Here is a 19059-nt window from a genome sequence, read left to right on the forward strand (position 1 = left end):
CAGTTTGAAATACCAAAAGATAGGAGACCCTCCTAAGGGAGAAGTAATTACAGGAAGCCTGAGAATAAAGTCCTTTGCGTAACCCATTTTTATCCATCAGTTTTAGGAGCCACACTCTGATAATGCAGGCCCTCTGATGGCTCAGGACTAAGCTGCAAGAGTCTCCTCGCTTCCTAGAATGTAGGAAAATACAGTGCTACGGCTCCACGTTTGAATTAGAAGAAATAGACTTCTAAAGTAAGTTTTTTTTAAAAAAAGAGATAAGCAAAATCTATTCCCTAAATTCACTGATCTTTTATATGAAATGCTCATTTATTAAAATGACAAACATGCTAAGAAAATCAGTTTCTAGAGTATCACAGGAACAGATTTAGCACTCTGCATCAGGAATTCAGTGGTGTTTAATCAACTCTTGTAGAGTGTAAGAATGCCTGTTCTGCATCCCCTATGCCGTTTTTGGACCTGTTCATTTGGCCATTTTATTAAGAGCAGCCAGAAAAATCAAGGTTTTGAGGTCTGTTGACCCTTGTCAGAAGCAAGTGATGTAAGTTGGAGCCTTAGCAGTCAACTTCTTAACTGATAGAGTGTAAGGAACATTGATACTGAAACAAGTTAAAGTGTAGGATAATTCTGCTAAGATATTCAGATTTGTAAGACGCACTTAGAAAATTTTTGAAGTACTTAAAAATATTTTTAGTAAAAAACCAGTACTATAAAAAAGTGATTCTATCCAAATTGGCTTTTTATTTATTAATAAGACTGTTGATACATACTGCTTGCAAATAGTATGGACACAAAAATTATAAAAATAAACCAGTAGATATTTAAGGGTGAATGCAAAATTTGCATATTAGGTCATTTAAAGATTTTATATACTTTGTTATAAGTTATAAACTAGATATATGAAGCAAAAAAAGCAAGGTGCGAACGAGCACGTATCATATGCTACCATTTGTTTTTTTAAAAGGAGATATAGACACACCCTTCCATGTGCATAGAATACCTCTGGAGGAATAAACTATCACTGGTTGTGTAAGGGACTGGATCGGTGAAGGGGAAGGAAACTCACTTTTCATTGAATATCCTTTGGTAACAATTTTAGAATCAAATTTATGTACTAGTTTAAATATTTTGATTATATGTAAGACTAAACAAACCCTCATACATGGACTTAACCAAATTAATCATATGCCACAAAGAGAAATGACTTAAATTCGGAGCCTTTTGGGAAAGTTTCATGAAAGGGGTTTACAAGATAAAAGTTTACTGCATCCGCAGCTCTCACTTATTTTGGTGATATTTTAATGAATTTCATTTCCAAGTATGAAGTATTTTAGAGAGTATGTGAAGACTATAAGCTGACCAGTACCCAAGGTTAGCCTTTTTCTCTTTCTTCAGGAAAAAATCTTGGTAAATATGTAGAGGGCTTTAAAAAAAATGTAGAGGGCTTGAAACTGTTACTTTAACAAAAAAAAAACCTGAAATGTCTTACAGTGAGTTTTGGGTCTACTTAATCTAGAGAAATCAAGATTAAAATCAGCCATTAATATGCTATTCGCACATTATTGAAGAAAAACTGTCAATACAAGAATTAAAATTTTATTTTCTGTTGTCTTCAAAACAACAACTAAAATGTAACTCAGGACTGTGTTTCTGTAGCCTGGCTTGTGTCATGAAGGTGATGGCACAGATGTTAGCTGTTCCAGGGATCATGATTATTGTTCATGCTTTCTAAGGTGGGTATGCACCCTCTCCCTCTATCTCCACTGAACAGGGTCATGCCCTCTCCTCCCCACCCTACCAGGATATTGTCTAAATCCAAAAGGAGAAAGCTAGATCACCTACTCATACGCATCCCTTTTGTTAAGCCCACCAAAAACAGTAAGATGATCTGCCCTCATCAGCTCAGACAACAGCAAATAAAGTAATAGGTTTATGTGATGCCAGTGTTTTTGTACTTCCACACTCTGGCACAAACATATCTGCAAACAGCTCTGGGAGTGTTTAAAAGGCCCTCAAAAAATTAGGAATAATATCCTCTCTAGTATAAAATAGTTCAAAAACATCCAGCTCCAAATAGTCCCTGAGCACGCGGTTCATTCCAGCACGAAGTCTCCAGAGAGGTAATGAATGAAAGGCACGTTTTCTCCAACTCGAGGACCAATGCATAGTACTAGAGATGATACACCAGCCAGGCTAATCAAGGTTCTAATTGATAACATTCCCCCCTCCCAACTTTAAGTCTTGTACACTGGAAAAGAGTCTAATGTTAGATGTAAACACTTTAGACTAGAGGAGTGGCAGCTGGGGTACACCCTTCCACAAAAGATTCAAGAGAAAGCGGTAACTTCAAGACTCTTCTTCTTCCCTTTCCAGGAAATCACTCAGTGTTCCATTGTCCACAGGAATTAATAAATATTCCACTCCATCAGTTCCCTACAAGAAGTGACAATAACCTGGATGTTAGTCATTTGTAAAGCAATGTATGTGAATCCTGTTGTAGGTCAGGCAAAAACAATAGATTTAATATAGAAATACAGAAATGTAAAGATTAAGGCAAAAGGCACAAAGACATATCTATTTAAATACACTGAGTTTATAGTTAAACCACTTCATAGTGGAAAAGAGGGTGAATAGATCTCTTTACCCTCCTGTTCCTTCTAGCATCTTACACTGTTGATTTTTCTGTTCTTTTATCCAGGTATCTCTACCCCATCACACCCATTTTTTTAAAAGCAATCTCTATACCCAGTATGGACTGGAATTCATGACCCCGAGATCAAGAATGGCACGCTCTACTAAATGCGGCAGCCAGGTGCTGCCCTTTTTAAATAACTTGTAGGCCGCCCGGTGGCTCAGTGGTTTAGCGCCGCCATCACCCCAGGGCGTGATCCTGGAGACCCGGGATTGAGTCCCACACATCGGGCTCCCTGCATGGAGCCTGCTTCTCCCTCTGCCTGTAACTCTGCCCCTGCCCCGTGTCTCTCATAAATAAGTAAAATCTTAAAAAATAAAAATAAAAAAAATAAACTCTTGCTAGGCTCTCATTACTATCAACTGTCAATAATTGGTGGTCTCCATTTCCTCATCTTTTACTCAACCCAGTCCAACCTAGCTTCTACCACCCTTATCATGTCATTAAAAGAGCTTTTCCTGGGAATACCAGGAATTCCTTATTCATATATATCCAATACAAATTTTCAGTTTTCATCTTTTTGGCCACTCAGCAGAACCCAACACTGCTGACTATTCTTCCTAAAAACATGATTCTCGGGGGGATCCCTGGGTGGCTTAGCTGTTTAGTGCCTGCCTTCGGCCCAGGGCGTGATCCTAGAGTCCCTGATTTTCCCTCTGCCTCTCATGAATAAATAAATAAAATCTTAAAAACAGACAAACATGATTCTCTTGGCTTCTATAACATCATATTCTAGTTTTCTTCCTGGCTATTTCTCCCGCCTCTACACGTTTATCTTCTACTTGGCCATTAAATGTCACACTTCTAGGCTTAGTTCCTGGCCTTCTCACTGTATGTCCCCTTTCTAGATAGTCCCACCAATGCCTGGTTTGTTGCTACCTTAATACACAGGGATTAATCTTCTGTCTCTAGCCCAGATCTTTCCTCTGGTTTCTTGTCCCAGGAAACCCAATTGCCTAGTTGACATCTCCATTTGGAAATCTCAAAAGAGCCTCAAACATAGTTAAGACCAAACATATTACAATCACAAACTCATGATCTGTCTTCCTCAAAAATGTTTCTCATTCAGTGATCTCACCACCTCTCTGGCTATGCAAGCCAGACACCAGAAATCATTCTTGCTCACTTTTCCTTGGCACTCATGCCCAACCTATCACCAGTTCTTGTCAGTTTCACCTCCCAAGTGTATCTGAACTCCAACCACTTTTCTCCAAGTTCCTAGTCAAGTTCCCTACCATCAGCTCACCCAGACTACTAACACACCTTCCTAGCTGGTGTCTCTGTGTGCTGACATTTAACAATCCCCATCCCACTCTCCACATTCAGAGGACAATTTTTTTAATGACTTCCCTTTATTTTCAAATGAAGATTAAAATCCTTGGCCTAAAAGTAGTGTGTGGGCTAGCCCTTAGGTCATTGTCTTATAAACCTCATCCTAAGCCATGCTGGCCTTGGTTTATTCTCTCTGACCAGTTATCTCCTAGTTTCCCTCTAGATCTCAGCTCAGTGATCTGATAACCATAATTAGCATAATATATGAATCTGACGTCTTTTAGAACCATGTACCTTTCTGATCATAGGACTTATTACAGTTAACGCTTTACATGTGTGATTTGACAAATGTCTATCTTCTCCATTAGACTAAGCTCTATCAGAAAGGAATTAGGTTTTTGCTTAATACCGTGTCCCAATACTTAATGCTCCATATACATCCAATTACTGAATGTGGTAGAAGGGAGAGAGGGAGAAGGGAATAGAATTATTTGACTTCTATTTCTAATGGCCTATTACTCTGGGCTAGAACTCCTACGTTTTCTGCTCTGAAACTGAGTACTTGTACTTTATCTCTTTCCACAGAACTCAGATGGCATACTGCCTAAATGGATCCTTGTGACCCATCATGGAACTTGCATTTTATCACTGAGGTTGAGTCAGAGGCATACTTGTCCTTAAGTAAACAGGAGATAAAGTATTCTTAGTATATAATGCTGTAATAGCAAAAGTCTCACCTTCTTTGTTCTTATAAGTTTGTGGTCCCTAAATTCAGTTAACTGGGCCCGAAGTGTCAGATCACTATTGACCAGGAATGCCTCTCGACACTGTTGGTAAAAGTCTTGAAAAGAAAGTCCTAGAGAATTCAGAAGGAGATACGAAACATAAGTCATCATTTAAGAGCTGACCCCATATATGGATACCCATACCAGGGAACACAAAGTGCTGTTGCCATCGTATGTCAAAGCAGTAAGTATTGATAAAGGTGAGTATTATACACTGTGGCTTATATTTTAAATTAAAGAGAACTGACTGGTTAAAAAGTAGTCAACTATGACCAAGTAGAACATAAATCTTGTGGGTAGCTTTAAACACTATGAATAAAGTTGACCTTTAAAGAAGGAACTAGGGGCACCTGGGTGGCTCAGTTAAGTGTCTGCCTTCAGCTCAGGCCATGATCCCAGGGTCCTGGGAGCGAGCCCAGCATTGGGCTCCTTGCTCAGCGGGGAGGCTGCTTCTCCCTCTCTCTCTCTGCCTGCCACTTCTCCCTGCTTGTGCTCTCTGCCAAATAAATAAATAAAAATCTTAAGGAAAAAAAAAATGAACTAGTAAGTCATAAGAGCTGAACTATTAAAATATTTGTCCAAATTAACACATTATTTTTACCCCAGGGGAAGAAAATCTGATAAGATGTCCAGCATGTGAAATGTATGTAGTTGGCAGACACATGTCCAGAGTTACCATAGGAAATTTAAAAATAGGCCAGACGTGTCTTTGAATGTGCCTTGGCAAACAGCCTGTTCAAGCAGTGTATCTGTGGGACTTCTTGAAAATATGCCACGTGGCAGACAAACTGATCCCAGGGCAAACCATTTATTTGCTCCTGTGAAACATAAAGGAATTTATGGGGTGAAACAAAAGACACACAATATTATAAATAGTGGATACCAATGTAAGAAGGGTTATCCAGGTTTTCCAGCTGATACTTTATTAGTAGCCTGAAAATCCCCCTAAGGGAAAAAAACAAAACAGGAATTCAAATCCAGAACGTTAACATCAAATGAGAACAGTAAATCTGGACTATATAATACAGTGTAAAGAGGAAAATATTAATCCCATAAACCTAAAATAATAGTCACTAACATTTGATGTGCAAATCACATTCCTGTGTGCTGCCTTCTCAAGTCTTTGTGGAATGAAGCAAGGTCAAGACACATGAATTCATGCATTTATATATAGTACACATCATTTTACATCTCATCTTTTCACTTTGGTTTTCACAGGTCATTAAAATCTTCCTAAATTTTTACTGGCTGCTTGCCTGTCCTATCATGTACCACAAACTTACCATTGCCCTACTCATTTTGGACGTTTACATTACTTGCCATTTTAATGATTAAAATCTCCACATTAAATTATACATGATTCTTTCATATCAATTTCTCCAGGAGAAGTGTACAAAGTGGAATTATGGGGCTGGAAGCACACACACTAAGATTTCCAGGACTCCCTGGGTATGGCAGAAACTTTAAACCTTTACATTTTCAAGATTACCTAGAAAATAATTAGTATAAGCATATTTAGACTGACTGAGTGGCCACATTATAAGTAGACCTTGCTAGTGACTCCACAGCTAAATGTTGGTCAAAGGTTTTGATCATATTCACACCAGGTAAAGACTAAATGATACTGGAGTTTGCAGAATGAAAAAAAAATTTCATAGTATATATATATATAAAAAAAAAAGGCAGCGAAGGCTAGTGCACAGACGTTGAGGGTACCCCGAACTAAAAATTACTTGCATTAGAGCAGTGTTGAGAGTACTTCTATTGCATGGATTCCTAACTTTATATGCAGCAGCTTGTGCTAGTCCATTAAGAGTAAGCATAGTAAGACTGAATGAGACTTTGTGAGACTTTTTCTGTTGCAGATACATAGAAGTTTAGATTAGCTACCCAATGCACATTTCAGTATTAATGCAATGATAACCTTCAGGTGTACAGTGCAGCTTTACAGAGTAACAAAATTCATTAAATTACTAGCATGAGGCTAGCATGAGGAAGTCTTCTGGTGAGGACACAGATGAATATCTTGACTGTGGTGGTAATAGTTCTGTAAGGCTCTGCATGTGACTAAACTGCTCAGGGCTATAAACACGCAAGTAGCTACACGTATCAAAGGTAAATATGAATAAGCTCTATGGATGGTGCCGATGTCTGTTTCTTGGTTTTAATACTGCACTGTGATGGGAGGTAGTTGGGAAAGGGATGCTCAGGATTTCCCCGTACATTTCTGTGTAGCTTCTTGTGAATCTAATTACTTCATAACCCAAAGTTTTGTTTTGTTTTTTTTTTCCAATGAGTGTCTTTATTGCTTGTACCGTACAAATGGGGGGAACGGGGAAGGCCAGTGGGGAGGACAGAGAATTGTCAGATAAATGACATACACACACAGAAAGGAAAAAGACACCCCCCCCCCACCCAACCCAAAGTTTTTTAAAAAGCAAATACATGTAGGGTGGCTTGGGTGGCTCAGTCGGTCGAGCATCCAACTCTCGGTTTCGGCTCAGGTTATGGTCTTAGGGTCGTGAGATCAGCCCTGTGTCGGGCTCTGCACAAAGTCTGCTTGGGACTCTACCCCACTGCCTTTGCCCCTTCCCCTGCTCTCTTGCTCTCCCTTGCTCTAAAATAAACAAAATCTTGAAGGAAAAAAGCAAACAATGCAAAAGAAATTGCCAGAAGAAAAAAAAAGATTTGAAAAGTTCCTGCATACCCCACCCCCCAGCTAGTATCCACCCTTCTTTTATAGGGTGAGTGCCATCCTGAACAGGTTATTTTCACTTCCATGCACACTTTAAAATGTTAGCCATACTGCCGTATGAATTTGAGCACTATATAATATACATGGTATTGTTTTACGTGTTTTTTTTTTTTTTTTTTTTTTTTTTTTTTTAATCTACCATCCTGTCTGGTTTGGCATTTGTCCTGAACAAAAGTATCTAGAGGTCTGGACAATAAGTGGTGTTGTCATACCACTGTTACCCTACATAAGTGAAACTCAGCTGCCAATGCTACTAGCTAGATCCAGAACGTAGCTGGGCTTTGCCTTCAGCTCTCTCACTGCTTTATGATGGTTTCATTGAGATGTTCATATTTTTCAGCCAGGCTGTATCTATGTTTTTTGGTCATTTTATATTTTATCTGTTATGGTGTGTGTTTGGAACAAAAGGCGATGAATTAAAGAGTGAAAAGTATTGTACCATCTTGACAAGTGCCACTGCTCTTGGGAGAAAAAGATTTTGCTAGTCACATCTGCTTCTTTAAGAAACTTTACATTTTGTGTCAGATTTAAAACACAATCATTGATGTTTGAATTAATTTATAGGTCTAATACATGCTCAGTCCACTCATCCAAGAACATAGTATTTTCATCTTTTTTCAAACTTTACTTATTCTCAACAGGGCTTGTTATTTTTAAATATTTCATCTTGTTAAAAATTGTTCTAGAACTCTATGCTTTGCAGGAGGAGGGGGGATCTGCTACTCAAAGCCTTTTTCAACAGGTTAATTATCATGCCCTTTATATTTTGCCATTTTATGCTGTATCCAGCTTCTCTTCGCTTTTATTATTTCAGATACGCCTCATAGGGAGGCTGCTGAAGGGGCTTCACTGGAGGTATTACACAGAAATGTTTAAGAGCAAGAACTTCGGAGCCAGGCAGATTTGGATCAAAATCTCTGTGCCCGTTGCTATCTACCTTAGAATGGTAGTGAGGATCAAAGGAATTATTTCATGTAAAGGCCCCCATGTTTGCACCACTGTGTTCAATAAAGTTAAAAATTACCATCAGATTTAAGTAAAATCCATGAAAATTCTTTTTCTTCCAGTGACCACTATCTTGAGATGCTCTTATTTGGAAATACAAAAAGAAAAAAATGCTAACACTACTGTTAAGGAGTCTGCCTTAATACTGCCAACATTTTTTTTTTCTTAACCATTTGTCTTAATCCTGCAAACTAGAGACGTTAAAATTGCCATTAAAAGCTATTCATGGGATCCCTGGGTGGCGCAGCGGTTTGGCGCCTGCCTTTGGCCCAGGGCGCGATCCTGGAGACCCGGGATCGAATCCCACATCAGGCTCCCGGTGCATGGAGCCTGCTTCTCCCTCCGCCTGTGTCTCTGCCTCTCTCTCTCTCTCTCTCTGTGACTATCATAAATAAAAATAAAAAAAAAAAATTAAAAAAAAAATTAAAAGCTATTCACGCGTATCATAAAATGTAGAGCTTTTTAAAAAAAAGAAACTATAGTTTTCATTCTTACCTTGCATTAGGGGTAAGGCTTCGTAAGACATGAATTAGGGAACTAAGTGGTAATGATCCAGATTGTTTAACCAGAAGTGAATTCTCATAGGAGGTTTCTTCAGTATAAGGACTATATGTAGTAGTTTCATACCAGAGCCAGTTATAAAGGCTCTGCTTTGCATGATCCCACACTGTAACATATGATTAAAGAAAACAGGAGTTACTAATTATCATAATGTCATGTTACTAGATTCTATTCTAGGAAAGAATCAGAAAGTATTAAAAAATGAATCCTGAAATTTTTCATTTTTGACATTTTCCCATCCAAATCAGTACCTCATAATCTAATTTCATTATCAATCAACATATGAAGCTTTGTGTATTAAATATAATTTAAAATATATTAGTGCTACCAAAGCATTCTTTTAAAACAATTTAATAATTTAACAGTTTGTTCTATAAGGATTATCACAAAATCTCTGAATTTAATTAAATGCATTAAAATAAATGTTGCAATACCACAAAGAGTAGAAAGAGACCAAAATAAGAGTTGGGTCTCTTCTTCATGAAACTTTAGGTGTAAAACACCACCTATAGAATCTTAATTTTTATTTCCAAGAATTATATTCTGAATCAGATTGAGGACACTTTTATTTTTAGCAAGCTGTGTCTTTTAAGTATGCAAACAAAAAAAGTGTACTGAAAAACAATAAAAATGTTGTGATTTACAATATTTAGAAATTTTTTAAGACTAGTATCCCAAGAAAGAAAAATGGTAATACATACTGAGAGGAGCATTGAGGTGATCGATAGATGCTATAAGGTATATGTTACGTAAAGACGACAACTGTCCAATAATTTGCTGGCTTTTGTCTCCTCTCAACATCTGGCTATCCAAGTTGTGGATGAGAAGGAAGAGTTCTAAAGAAGAATCTAAAGGAAAGACAATTCAATTATTATTTACAAAGCGTATTTGTGAAGTTCTTACCACACACAATGCTTGTGTATTAAAAGATGTATCAAAGTAGCATAAGACAAAGTAAATATTGCATAGAGATATGTAATTTATTTAAGAAGATATCAGTCTCAAAAGAGGCAACATATTATTAAAGTCTTAAGGAAATTCATTGAAAATCAGTAGGGATTGGGTATTAGAGACTTAACTGGAATGGTTAGCACCTGAATCGGATCATAAAGCAGTTTCAATACAGCACAGGAAATAAGGCAAGATGCATTTTGGGTTGGAGGTAAATCCGTGCATGTGCATTGTAAGGTGGGAGTGGAGAGGGGACAAGGAGACACACACACACACACACACATACACACACATATAAAGGTCTCACTAGGCATTAAGAGATAGAATGCCCTGATTAACACAAAAGCCAAAGGAAACAAAAAAAGTGGCGGGGGGGAGGGGGATTTAGGATATTGCTCAAGACATCAGGAAAGTCAGAGAGGTAAAAAAATATATATAAAAGTCAATGAAGGAGGAATTTATGGATGGGGCTGTCAAAACCATTAAAATACTGCAAAAATACAGAAAAAGGATGGGCCAAGGTCAACTGTGGTTTAGTAAGAAAATTACAGGTGATCTTCAAGCATATAGTTAAGGTAGCACAGAAGTAAGAAATTAAGCCAATAGGTAAAAAGTAGAAAGCAGAATATGTCTTCAAAAACTCTGAAATCATTGAAATAAGAAAGAAAAATAGTGTGGAAGGGCAGTAGAATCAGGTAAGCCTTTTCTTATAATGGAAGAAGTCCTATACATGTTTAAAAGTCATTGATAGGGATCCCTGGGTGGCGAAGCGGTTTGGCGCCTGCCTTTGGCCCAGGGCGCGATCCTGGAGACCCGGGATCGAATCCCACATCGGGCTCCTGGTGCATGGAGCCTGCTTCTCCCTCTGCCTGTGTCTCTGCCTCTCTCTCTCTCTCTCTCTCTCTCTGTGACTATCATAAATAAATAAAAATTAAAAAATAAATAAATAAATAAAAGTCATTGATAAGTTTCTCAGGAGTTTGTAAGAAACAGAACATTCAGCATTTATAATGGAGGATGAGCTTTTTAGAGTAAATTTCTCTCTCTCTGGGACAAGAGAGACAATATAACAAAGATTCTGGTAACATTCTGAAAGTCTAAGGTTCCTTAAAATTCTAGAAGCCACCATAATCAACAGTATTTAAATTGCATATAAACATATATTTCTTTTTTTTTTTAATGCCTGTACTTTTTTTTTAAAGATTTTTAAAAAATTTATTTATTCATGAGAGACACAGGGAGAAAGGCAGAGACATAGGTAGAGGGAGGAGAAGCAGGCTCCATGCAAGGAGCCTGATGTGGGACTCGATCCTGAGAATCTGGGATCAGGCCCTGAGCCAAATGCAGACACTCTGCTGCTGAGCCACCCAGGCGTCCCCATATATTTCTATTAATTAAATTATACTTAAATGTTAATATACTGACATTTATATCACATGCATAATATATATTTAATTATGAATGATGTAATTATATACATTCAAATTATATACCCATATGTAAATACTTTTTTTTTTAATTTTTTTTTTTTAATTTGTATTTATTTATGATAGTCACAGAGAGAGAGAGAGAGAGGCAGAGACATAGGCAGAGGGAGAAGCAGGCTCCATGCACCGGGAGCCTGATGTGGGATTCGATCCCAGGTCTCCAGGATCGCGCCCTGGGCCAAAGGCAAGCGCCAAACCACTGCGCCACCCAGGGATCCCCCCTGTAAATACTTTTATATAACTTATGTAATTACAATTTATATAATTACAACTATATTTTATATAAATAATATGTAAAATAGGCATTATATATGTATATATACATACAAAATGACTTCGGCATGCATTCTCTCATGAGCATATAAACAATATTAAAATTCTCCATCAGATCAAATTAAGTTATACCTTTTATTTATCTTTTTTGAAGGTTTTATTTATTTATTCATGAGACATACATGTGGGACTCAATCCTGGGACTCCATGATCACGCCCTGGACTGAAGCCAGGTGCTCAACCGCTGAGCCACCCAGGGATCCCATCCTTTTTTTTTTTTTTTTTTTTTCAAAGTAGGTTCCATGCACAGTGTAGAACCCAGTGTAGAGCTTGAACTCACCACCCGAGATGGAGACCTGAGCTGATACCAAGAGTTGGACATTTAACTGACAGCCACCCAGGCACCCCACTCCTTTTAATTCTTTAGTGACTAAGTGGCAATTGTTTGATTCTAAATAATTTTATTTTTAATTTCTTGAAATGCTCACATAGCCAAAACATTCACACAAAAATAAAAAATGGTTTTTTCCATTCCACAGATTTTAATGTATGAAACTATTCAAATGTAGTGATATTTATTTCAAATAAAGAGATAAAATGTGTTATAAAAATATGCAACTATAACAATACCAAAGATGCACCTATCAACTGGGGGCATTTCATATGGGCCAAGTAAAACCTGATAACTATTCTGAAATAAAGGCTTTTTTGGTTATACAAATTCAAGGCGTATGAGCAAATCATTCCTGTTAGGTATAAGTCAAGTTCACAGAAAAACTTCATGATAAAAGAAAGGACAGGGATCCCTGGGTGGTGCAGAGGTTTAGCGCTTGCCTTTGGCCCAGGGCACGATCCTGGAGACCCGGGATCGAATCCCACGTCGGGCTCCCGGTGCATGGAGCCTGCTTCTCCCTCTGCCTATGTCTCTGCCTCTCTCTCTCTCTCTCTCTGTGTGACTATCATAAATAAATAAAAATTATTAAAAGAAAGGACAAATTATTTCAGAGAAATCTAAATCAGCATTGAAAGAAGTGTTATTACTGATATAATCCAGATTTTTGTATACAATAATACAGATCTTCATTGGTTTCAGATGGGGATATGTCCCAATAAAGCCATTCTACCTTGAAAATATAATTTGAAAATGTATTCAATACACTCAACCTACCAAATATCATAGCTTAGCCTAGCCCACCTAAACACACACAGGAAGCTTACATTAGCCTACAGTAGAGCAAAAACACAAAGCCTATTTTATAATAAAGTGTTGAATATCCCATGTCATTTACTGAATAAAATACTGAAAATGAAAAACAGAATGGTTTTAAATTTATCGGTTATTTACTTTCATGGTCATGTGGCTGACTCACTGTTGCTGCCCAGCATCATGAGAAGAGTATATACCACATATCACTAGCCCAGGAGAAGATCAAAATTCGAAATATGGTTTCTAGTGAATGGATGAATACTGCTTTTACACCATCATAAAGTCAAAAAAAATGGTAAGTCAATCCATTTTAAGGGGACCGTTGATCTGTATATGAATAAGTAGAAGTGTATGCTTAGCTTCGCCCTAAAACTAGAGCATCTATTTCATGTTACCTTCTTTAAATTTGTTTACTATCCAGTCTAGCTGGTCCAGTACACTGCGGAAAGTACCCATATGATTGAGGACTTCTTCTGTTATAGAATTCAGGATCTGTATCATAAAAGTGCAAGAGATATATCAATTACTACTTATTCTGTCATATAGGATAAATACAACTACAATCAGTCCTTTTTTATAAGTTAAAAATGCATTTAGATTTCCCATCAAGTCTGAAAAACCACTTAAAAAATTCTACTGGTAAAAAAAAAATTCTACTGGTACTTAAGTATACCTAATTCATTTTTTTGGCATAAGTTATATCTAAAATGAAACATGGAAGAACGGCAAAGATGTATAGATAGGAGGGTAGCAAAAATATACCTCCCCGATTATGGAAAACATTAGAAAACTATAGATCTACCAATGAAAATAGGATACAAACATTAAAGACACTTTAAAAAAAGGAATACTGCATTGGTTAATAGCCAGCACCAAAAGGTTTAGTTTTCAAATGATGAAACATGAGTATTTGCACTGAAAATGATCTATAATAAATGTATTCTAAAACTACAAACTATTAACTTACTACTTTTAGAGTACCAAAGTGTCACTGAGCATAATAAAAGTAAAATCTTCCATAATCCTGTCCTTCAGAGAAGTACTGTTGGTATTTGGTATAGTAAACAAAACTAACATTTCTCTAAGATTTAATATATTTATCAGTTACAAAGTAGGAAATTCAGATGAGGACTCAGAGATAGAACCCTGAGTTCAAACACGATCTTAAGTAATATGTAATCCTACTAGTGTAAAGGCTAAAAAAACCTGAATGTTCCAGAATGAGAAGTAGCATCCTCATTATGGGGTATGGATTGGGGGGAGATATAATGTTGCTTCTTTTAACATTTTTGAAACTTACTGATTTCACACTTATTCCAGGAAAGAAGCCATTGATGACAACATGTATGGAATCTTGCAGCACAGTGGTTCGAAACCTTTCTAGTAAATCTCTCTTAGAACCCAAACCATAAAGCACAATGTTGAACCCCAGGCTGTTAGGAAAGATAGCATTCATGAAATTAAAGTTCGGCACCTCCTAATTTATTATAATCAACTAGTTTCTTTAAGTTGATAAAGAATATGGAAAGGACTAGGATGACTAAGTAATTACATTGATTTCCAGCTCATACACTGTAGAAGCACAATTTTATTATCTGTACACCAGACTTCAGTAGCTTTCTCTCCAGCTCTTTATTACCTTTCAAGTGATGGCTGGCTGGAGGGAAAGGAGAACAGCGGGGACAAGGCACTAGCGATTCCACAGGCTCAGGCAGATTTGAGATTAAATAGGAAAGGTAAGCAAGCAGAGGCCAGGTCACAAAGGTTTTGTTAAGGCAACCAAGACATTGATTAGATTTTATTTCAAGGACAATGACCATTTAAAACTAACTACTCAGGTGTTAATTGAAAGGTTTTAAGTAGGAAAGTAGCATGATATTTTCAGGAAGATTATCCTGGCTAAACAGAGGGAACAGACAGGAGAGAGAAGTACCAACGACTACGGCCCTGAATTAGGTGTTGTGTAGAAAAACAAGTTGTCAAGAGCTTTACATGTCCGATCAATTTGGAGAGTGGTTAGATGTGGAAGGTGATGGAAAGGGAGTATTTCAGAATACCTCATTTTTTTGGCATAGGCAACAACACAAATGGGACATCCATTGTGCCAGGTTGCAGGGGGCAGGTGGGAATGATGGGTTTAAGAGGAGTTAAATTTTATGTATATTGAATTATTTACAGGACATCCACATGGAAACCTCAAATATACACTGAGATATCTGTATCTGCTGCTGAGGAGTGATATCTGGGGTGGGCCAGAGATACAATGGGTGTTACTCACATGCAAAAAGCAACCAAAGCCAAGCGATTAAGAAGATCCAGAACACCAAAGCACTAAGGCTAAAGCTAAAGCTCGATTCCATGATTGTTTATAGAGGTCAATCAGAAATAGTATTTACGTGATGCTCAGGGGAGCCTAGAAATCAAAGAAAAGCAATAACCCCCACGTAGCACATTCTGCTGCAAGGTGGCAGCAGCAGAAAAAAAGGGAATTCAGAGAGTTGGCAATTTCTATTGAAGTAGCTGACTAAAGTCTAGGCTGGGAAGCAAAGCCCAACAAATTATCAGGGTTGACAGATGGAGAACTGGACTATAGAGGATAGGATCAGAGTGAAGAGCTATTTTGCCAATTTATAATGAACAGATCTATCTATAAATAGTTATTGAGAAGCTGAGCTCCTAGCAGGGAAGATAAGCATAACCCCTTTGATGTATTATTGGCAAAGCAAAACCAGCATCAATGGGGAAAATTGTGTCAATTTGTTTTTACTGCTTGGCAGACCTGCCTTCTTATTTATCAGTGACTAACTGAGTACACTTTTACGATAGTATAGCTTTTAAGCACTAAGATCCTTTTTAATAAAAGTATAAAAGTAATTATAGTAAAAATAAAAAGTTATTCTTTTAGTTATTTTAATGTGAATTTAAATTTTAATCTGAGTTATCTGAAAAACAGTAAAATTGAAAATATAATCTAAGAAATAATTTTAAAACGGTAAAATAATGTTTATCAGACAGACATCACAAAATTTTGAAGATCTGTAGTACATGAAAATAGAATGAGATTAAAATAAATATATATATTCTTTTTAGGAACTTTGCTGCGGAAAACTGGACTCAAATATAATTGATATATCTTGTCAATCTTGACAAATCAGATTTCCAAATACTTTAATAAGTAATAACTTGGAATTCTAAGATGGGCTATTTATTTTACCAATGGCTTTCACATCTGATAAATATAGACACATTTCTTGAAAACTAAAATTTCTGAGATGAATCTTACAGTATGACATTTCTACATGCAAGTCATATAATTAGGATTTTTTTTTCGAATTTTTATATATGAAAAATATATCTGGTTGGTTGCAAAAAGAAAATTAAATTGCTTTGATTTTAACACAGGCATATCCATGTTGTTATTTCACAACCGTATGCAATAATAGTACGTACCGTAACTGCAACATCCATTTATGAAATAATTGTTCATATTGTTGACTTAGTTGTTTAAGTTCAGCAGAAAAGGAAGGAGAAACTTTGCTCAACAAGTTACGCAAAGTTTGCTTTTAAAAAAAAAAAAGAAAGAAAATCATTCTCAAACCACATACATCAAAATCAATCCAAACTAAAAATTTCATTAGAGGTAGAGGTTAGAAGAGGCAAACTAGTGGAAATATTACTTTAATCAGGTTTGGTAATGAGTGCATCAACTGAATACACATAATATTTCAAGTATGATTTAAATATTTGTTTTCTTAAAAAAATTTTTTTTTTGAGAGTGTGATAAGAGAGCGAGTGAGTACATGTGCATGAGTGCAGGGAAAAAGGGAGAGAAAATTCTAAGCAGGCTCCATGCCTAGTGTGGAGCCCGACACAGGGCTCGATCCCACAACCCTGAAATCACAACCCCAGCCAAAACCAAGAGCTGGAAGCCCACCAAGTTACCCTGGCACCCTTGTTTTCTTAAAAATTTTTAAACATCATTTTTAGTACAAATATGTAATAGTAAAGAATTTCCCAGGTTTTGTCTAGAACCATTTCTGTGATTATAAATTTCAATAAGGCTTTAATTTCTAAAAAGATCATTACCATAAAGAGATTAAACCTCCCTCCCAGCTTTAACAACAAATCCAGACAGACTTTTAAAAACCTATTGAATTTGAAGAAATGTGAAAGCTGATGGTAACTGTGAAATATGAATTCTCAGAAAATATTAAAGGTTCTTTATAATTTACCATAGTCACTAGTAAAATAAACTTGAATCACTGCTCCTTTTCCAAAAGCTACCTTTTTTTTTTTTTTTTTTTAAATAGGCTCCACGGCCAACATAGGGCTTGAACTCACAACCCTGAGATCAAGAACTGAGATCAAGAGTTGGGACATTCTACTGACTGGGCCACCCAGATGACCCATTAACTTTTGATTTTTTTAAAAAAAACTTTTGCTTACTAAGTGCTCTCCGCCCCTAGCATGGGACTAATGACCCTAAGATCAAGAGTCACATGCTTACCAACTGAGCCAGCTAGGTGCCCCCAAAATCTACTTCTGACAAATCCATCTTTGATAAGTGCAACAAAGTTTTTTGATTTTTTTCTTTAAGATATTATTTTTAAGGGGCGCCTGGGTGGTGCAGTTGGGTAAGTATCTAACTCTTGATCTCAGCTCAGGTCTTGATCTTAGGGTTGTGGAAAGAGCATGGAAAATACTTAAAATAAAAATAAAATTTTATTTTTAAGTAATCTCTACACCTAACATGGGGCTTAGACTCACAACTCCAAGATCAAGGAGTGACATGCTCTACTGAGCCAGCCAGGAGCCCCAGTATGGCAAAGTTTTGTGTTTTTTTGTTTGTTTTTTTAAGATTTTATTTATTCATGAGAGACACAGAGAAAGAGAGGCAGAGACATAGGCAGAGGGAGAAGCAGGCTCCATGCAAGGAGCCCAGTGTGGGACCCAATCCCGGGACTCCAGGATCACACCCTGGGCCAAAGGCAGATGCTCAACTGTTGAGCCACCCAGGCGTCTCATGACAACATTTTTTAAACAATAATGTAAATAAACTAATGAGGGTACATTGTACCTGTACCCAAAATTTGGAAATTCATGCTGGTGAATCAAACATAGCTCACTTTTTGAAATGAAAACTCTAGCAAAAAAGCTGTATATGCATTTTGCCCTGGCGCTACCATGTTTCCATGATTCTGGCCCTTAAGAAAAATATTTTTTTTAATACTAAAGGGTAGAGTTGTAGTCAACATCCCAGGCATTCTGGCTTGTATAGGTTTCATTTATCCACACACTTAAAGAGAAACAGGACACGTACACATTTCCCTTATTCCTTCTGAAGTTTAGAACCTGGAAAAGCAGATGAATATCATTTCCAGTAATCATTTATACTCAGATCTAATCTCAGATTATCAGAGCATACTCCCACTTGAGTGTGAACTCGATCTGGGATGTTATCTATAAACTTTAATGTTAAACTTTCGTGTCTGCAGAGAATCGTGCTATCAGCCTCAATACTCGACATATCCATATCCTCTGCCCTGTGACTTTGCCTCCTCCTAGAAAGGTGGAGTCTAGTTCCCTGATCTTTGACTTTGTTTTTGGCCACATGATTTGCTGTGACCACTAGAATGAGGTAGAAGTGATACTGGGCCAATTCTGAGCCCAGGCTGTAAGAGGTCTTATGTTTTTCCACTTTTTACATCTCTGCCATTGCAATAAGAACATGCCTGCTGGTCCAAAAGGAAGGGAGACATACGGAGCAAATCTTTGATCAGCCAACCCCCGACTGACCTGTAGACACAAGAAATAAATGCTGAATGACATGTGCTACTGAGATTGTGCTGGTTAGCTATGTCCAAAATCAGTGAACGACCTTCCCTTCTGTCATTATTGGTAACAAGTGTTCCTTTCATTTTAGAGGTCTTTCTGCATCTCAGTCCTATGAGTCCTGCTTTGACCCTAGATCCATTTACCTTTCTCCCATGTTGCTTATATAGAAATATATGCACTAAGCAGATGTTAGTGCCATCTCCTTCCTGGAATAACTTGGCTTCTTGACATGT

The 19059-nt window shown here is 37.1% G+C and overlaps 2 protein-coding genes across 3 annotated transcripts in view; one reads left to right on the top strand and one right to left on the bottom strand.

The window, feature by feature from the left end:
- NIF3L1 (NGG1 interacting factor 3 like 1) overlaps positions 1 to 4679 on the top strand; it is a 44004-nt gene extending 39325 nt beyond the window's left edge. The window contains exons 7-8 of one of the 2 annotated variants that reach the window (XR_005985056.1): positions 101 to 237; positions 4553 to 4679. Coding sequence is in view for 1 of the 2 variants with exons in the window: in XM_041737514.1 (XP_041593448.1) it covers positions 101 to 120 (20 nt within the window). In the remaining variant the exon portion in view is untranslated. Of the gene's footprint in view, positions 1 to 100; positions 1118 to 4552 lie in introns of those variants that run through there. The other variant, XM_041737514.1, reaches the window with a different exon arrangement.
- The window catches only part of ORC2 (origin recognition complex subunit 2), a 45481-nt gene continuing 28614 nt past the window's right edge, over positions 2193 to 19059 (bottom strand). Inside the window, exons 11-18 of the mRNA XM_041737502.1 lie at positions 16442 to 16551; positions 14292 to 14424; positions 13387 to 13483; positions 9775 to 9921; positions 9008 to 9179; positions 5636 to 5697; positions 4705 to 4823; positions 2193 to 2436 (exon numbers count right to left, since the gene is read on the bottom strand). Of these exons, the coding sequence (XP_041593436.1) occupies positions 2350 to 2436; positions 4705 to 4823; positions 5636 to 5697; positions 9008 to 9179; positions 9775 to 9921; positions 13387 to 13483; positions 14292 to 14424; positions 16442 to 16551 (927 nt within the window). The 3' untranslated portion in view covers positions 2193 to 2349. The remainder of the gene's footprint in view (positions 2437 to 4704; positions 4824 to 5635; positions 5698 to 9007; positions 9180 to 9774; positions 9922 to 13386; positions 13484 to 14291; positions 14425 to 16441; positions 16552 to 19059) is intronic.

The sequence above is a fragment of the Vulpes lagopus genome, chromosome 22 (genome assembly GCF_018345385.1).
Source record: "Vulpes lagopus strain Blue_001 chromosome 22, ASM1834538v1, whole genome shotgun sequence".
Classification (NCBI taxonomy): domain Eukaryota; kingdom Metazoa; phylum Chordata; class Mammalia; order Carnivora; family Canidae; genus Vulpes; species Vulpes lagopus.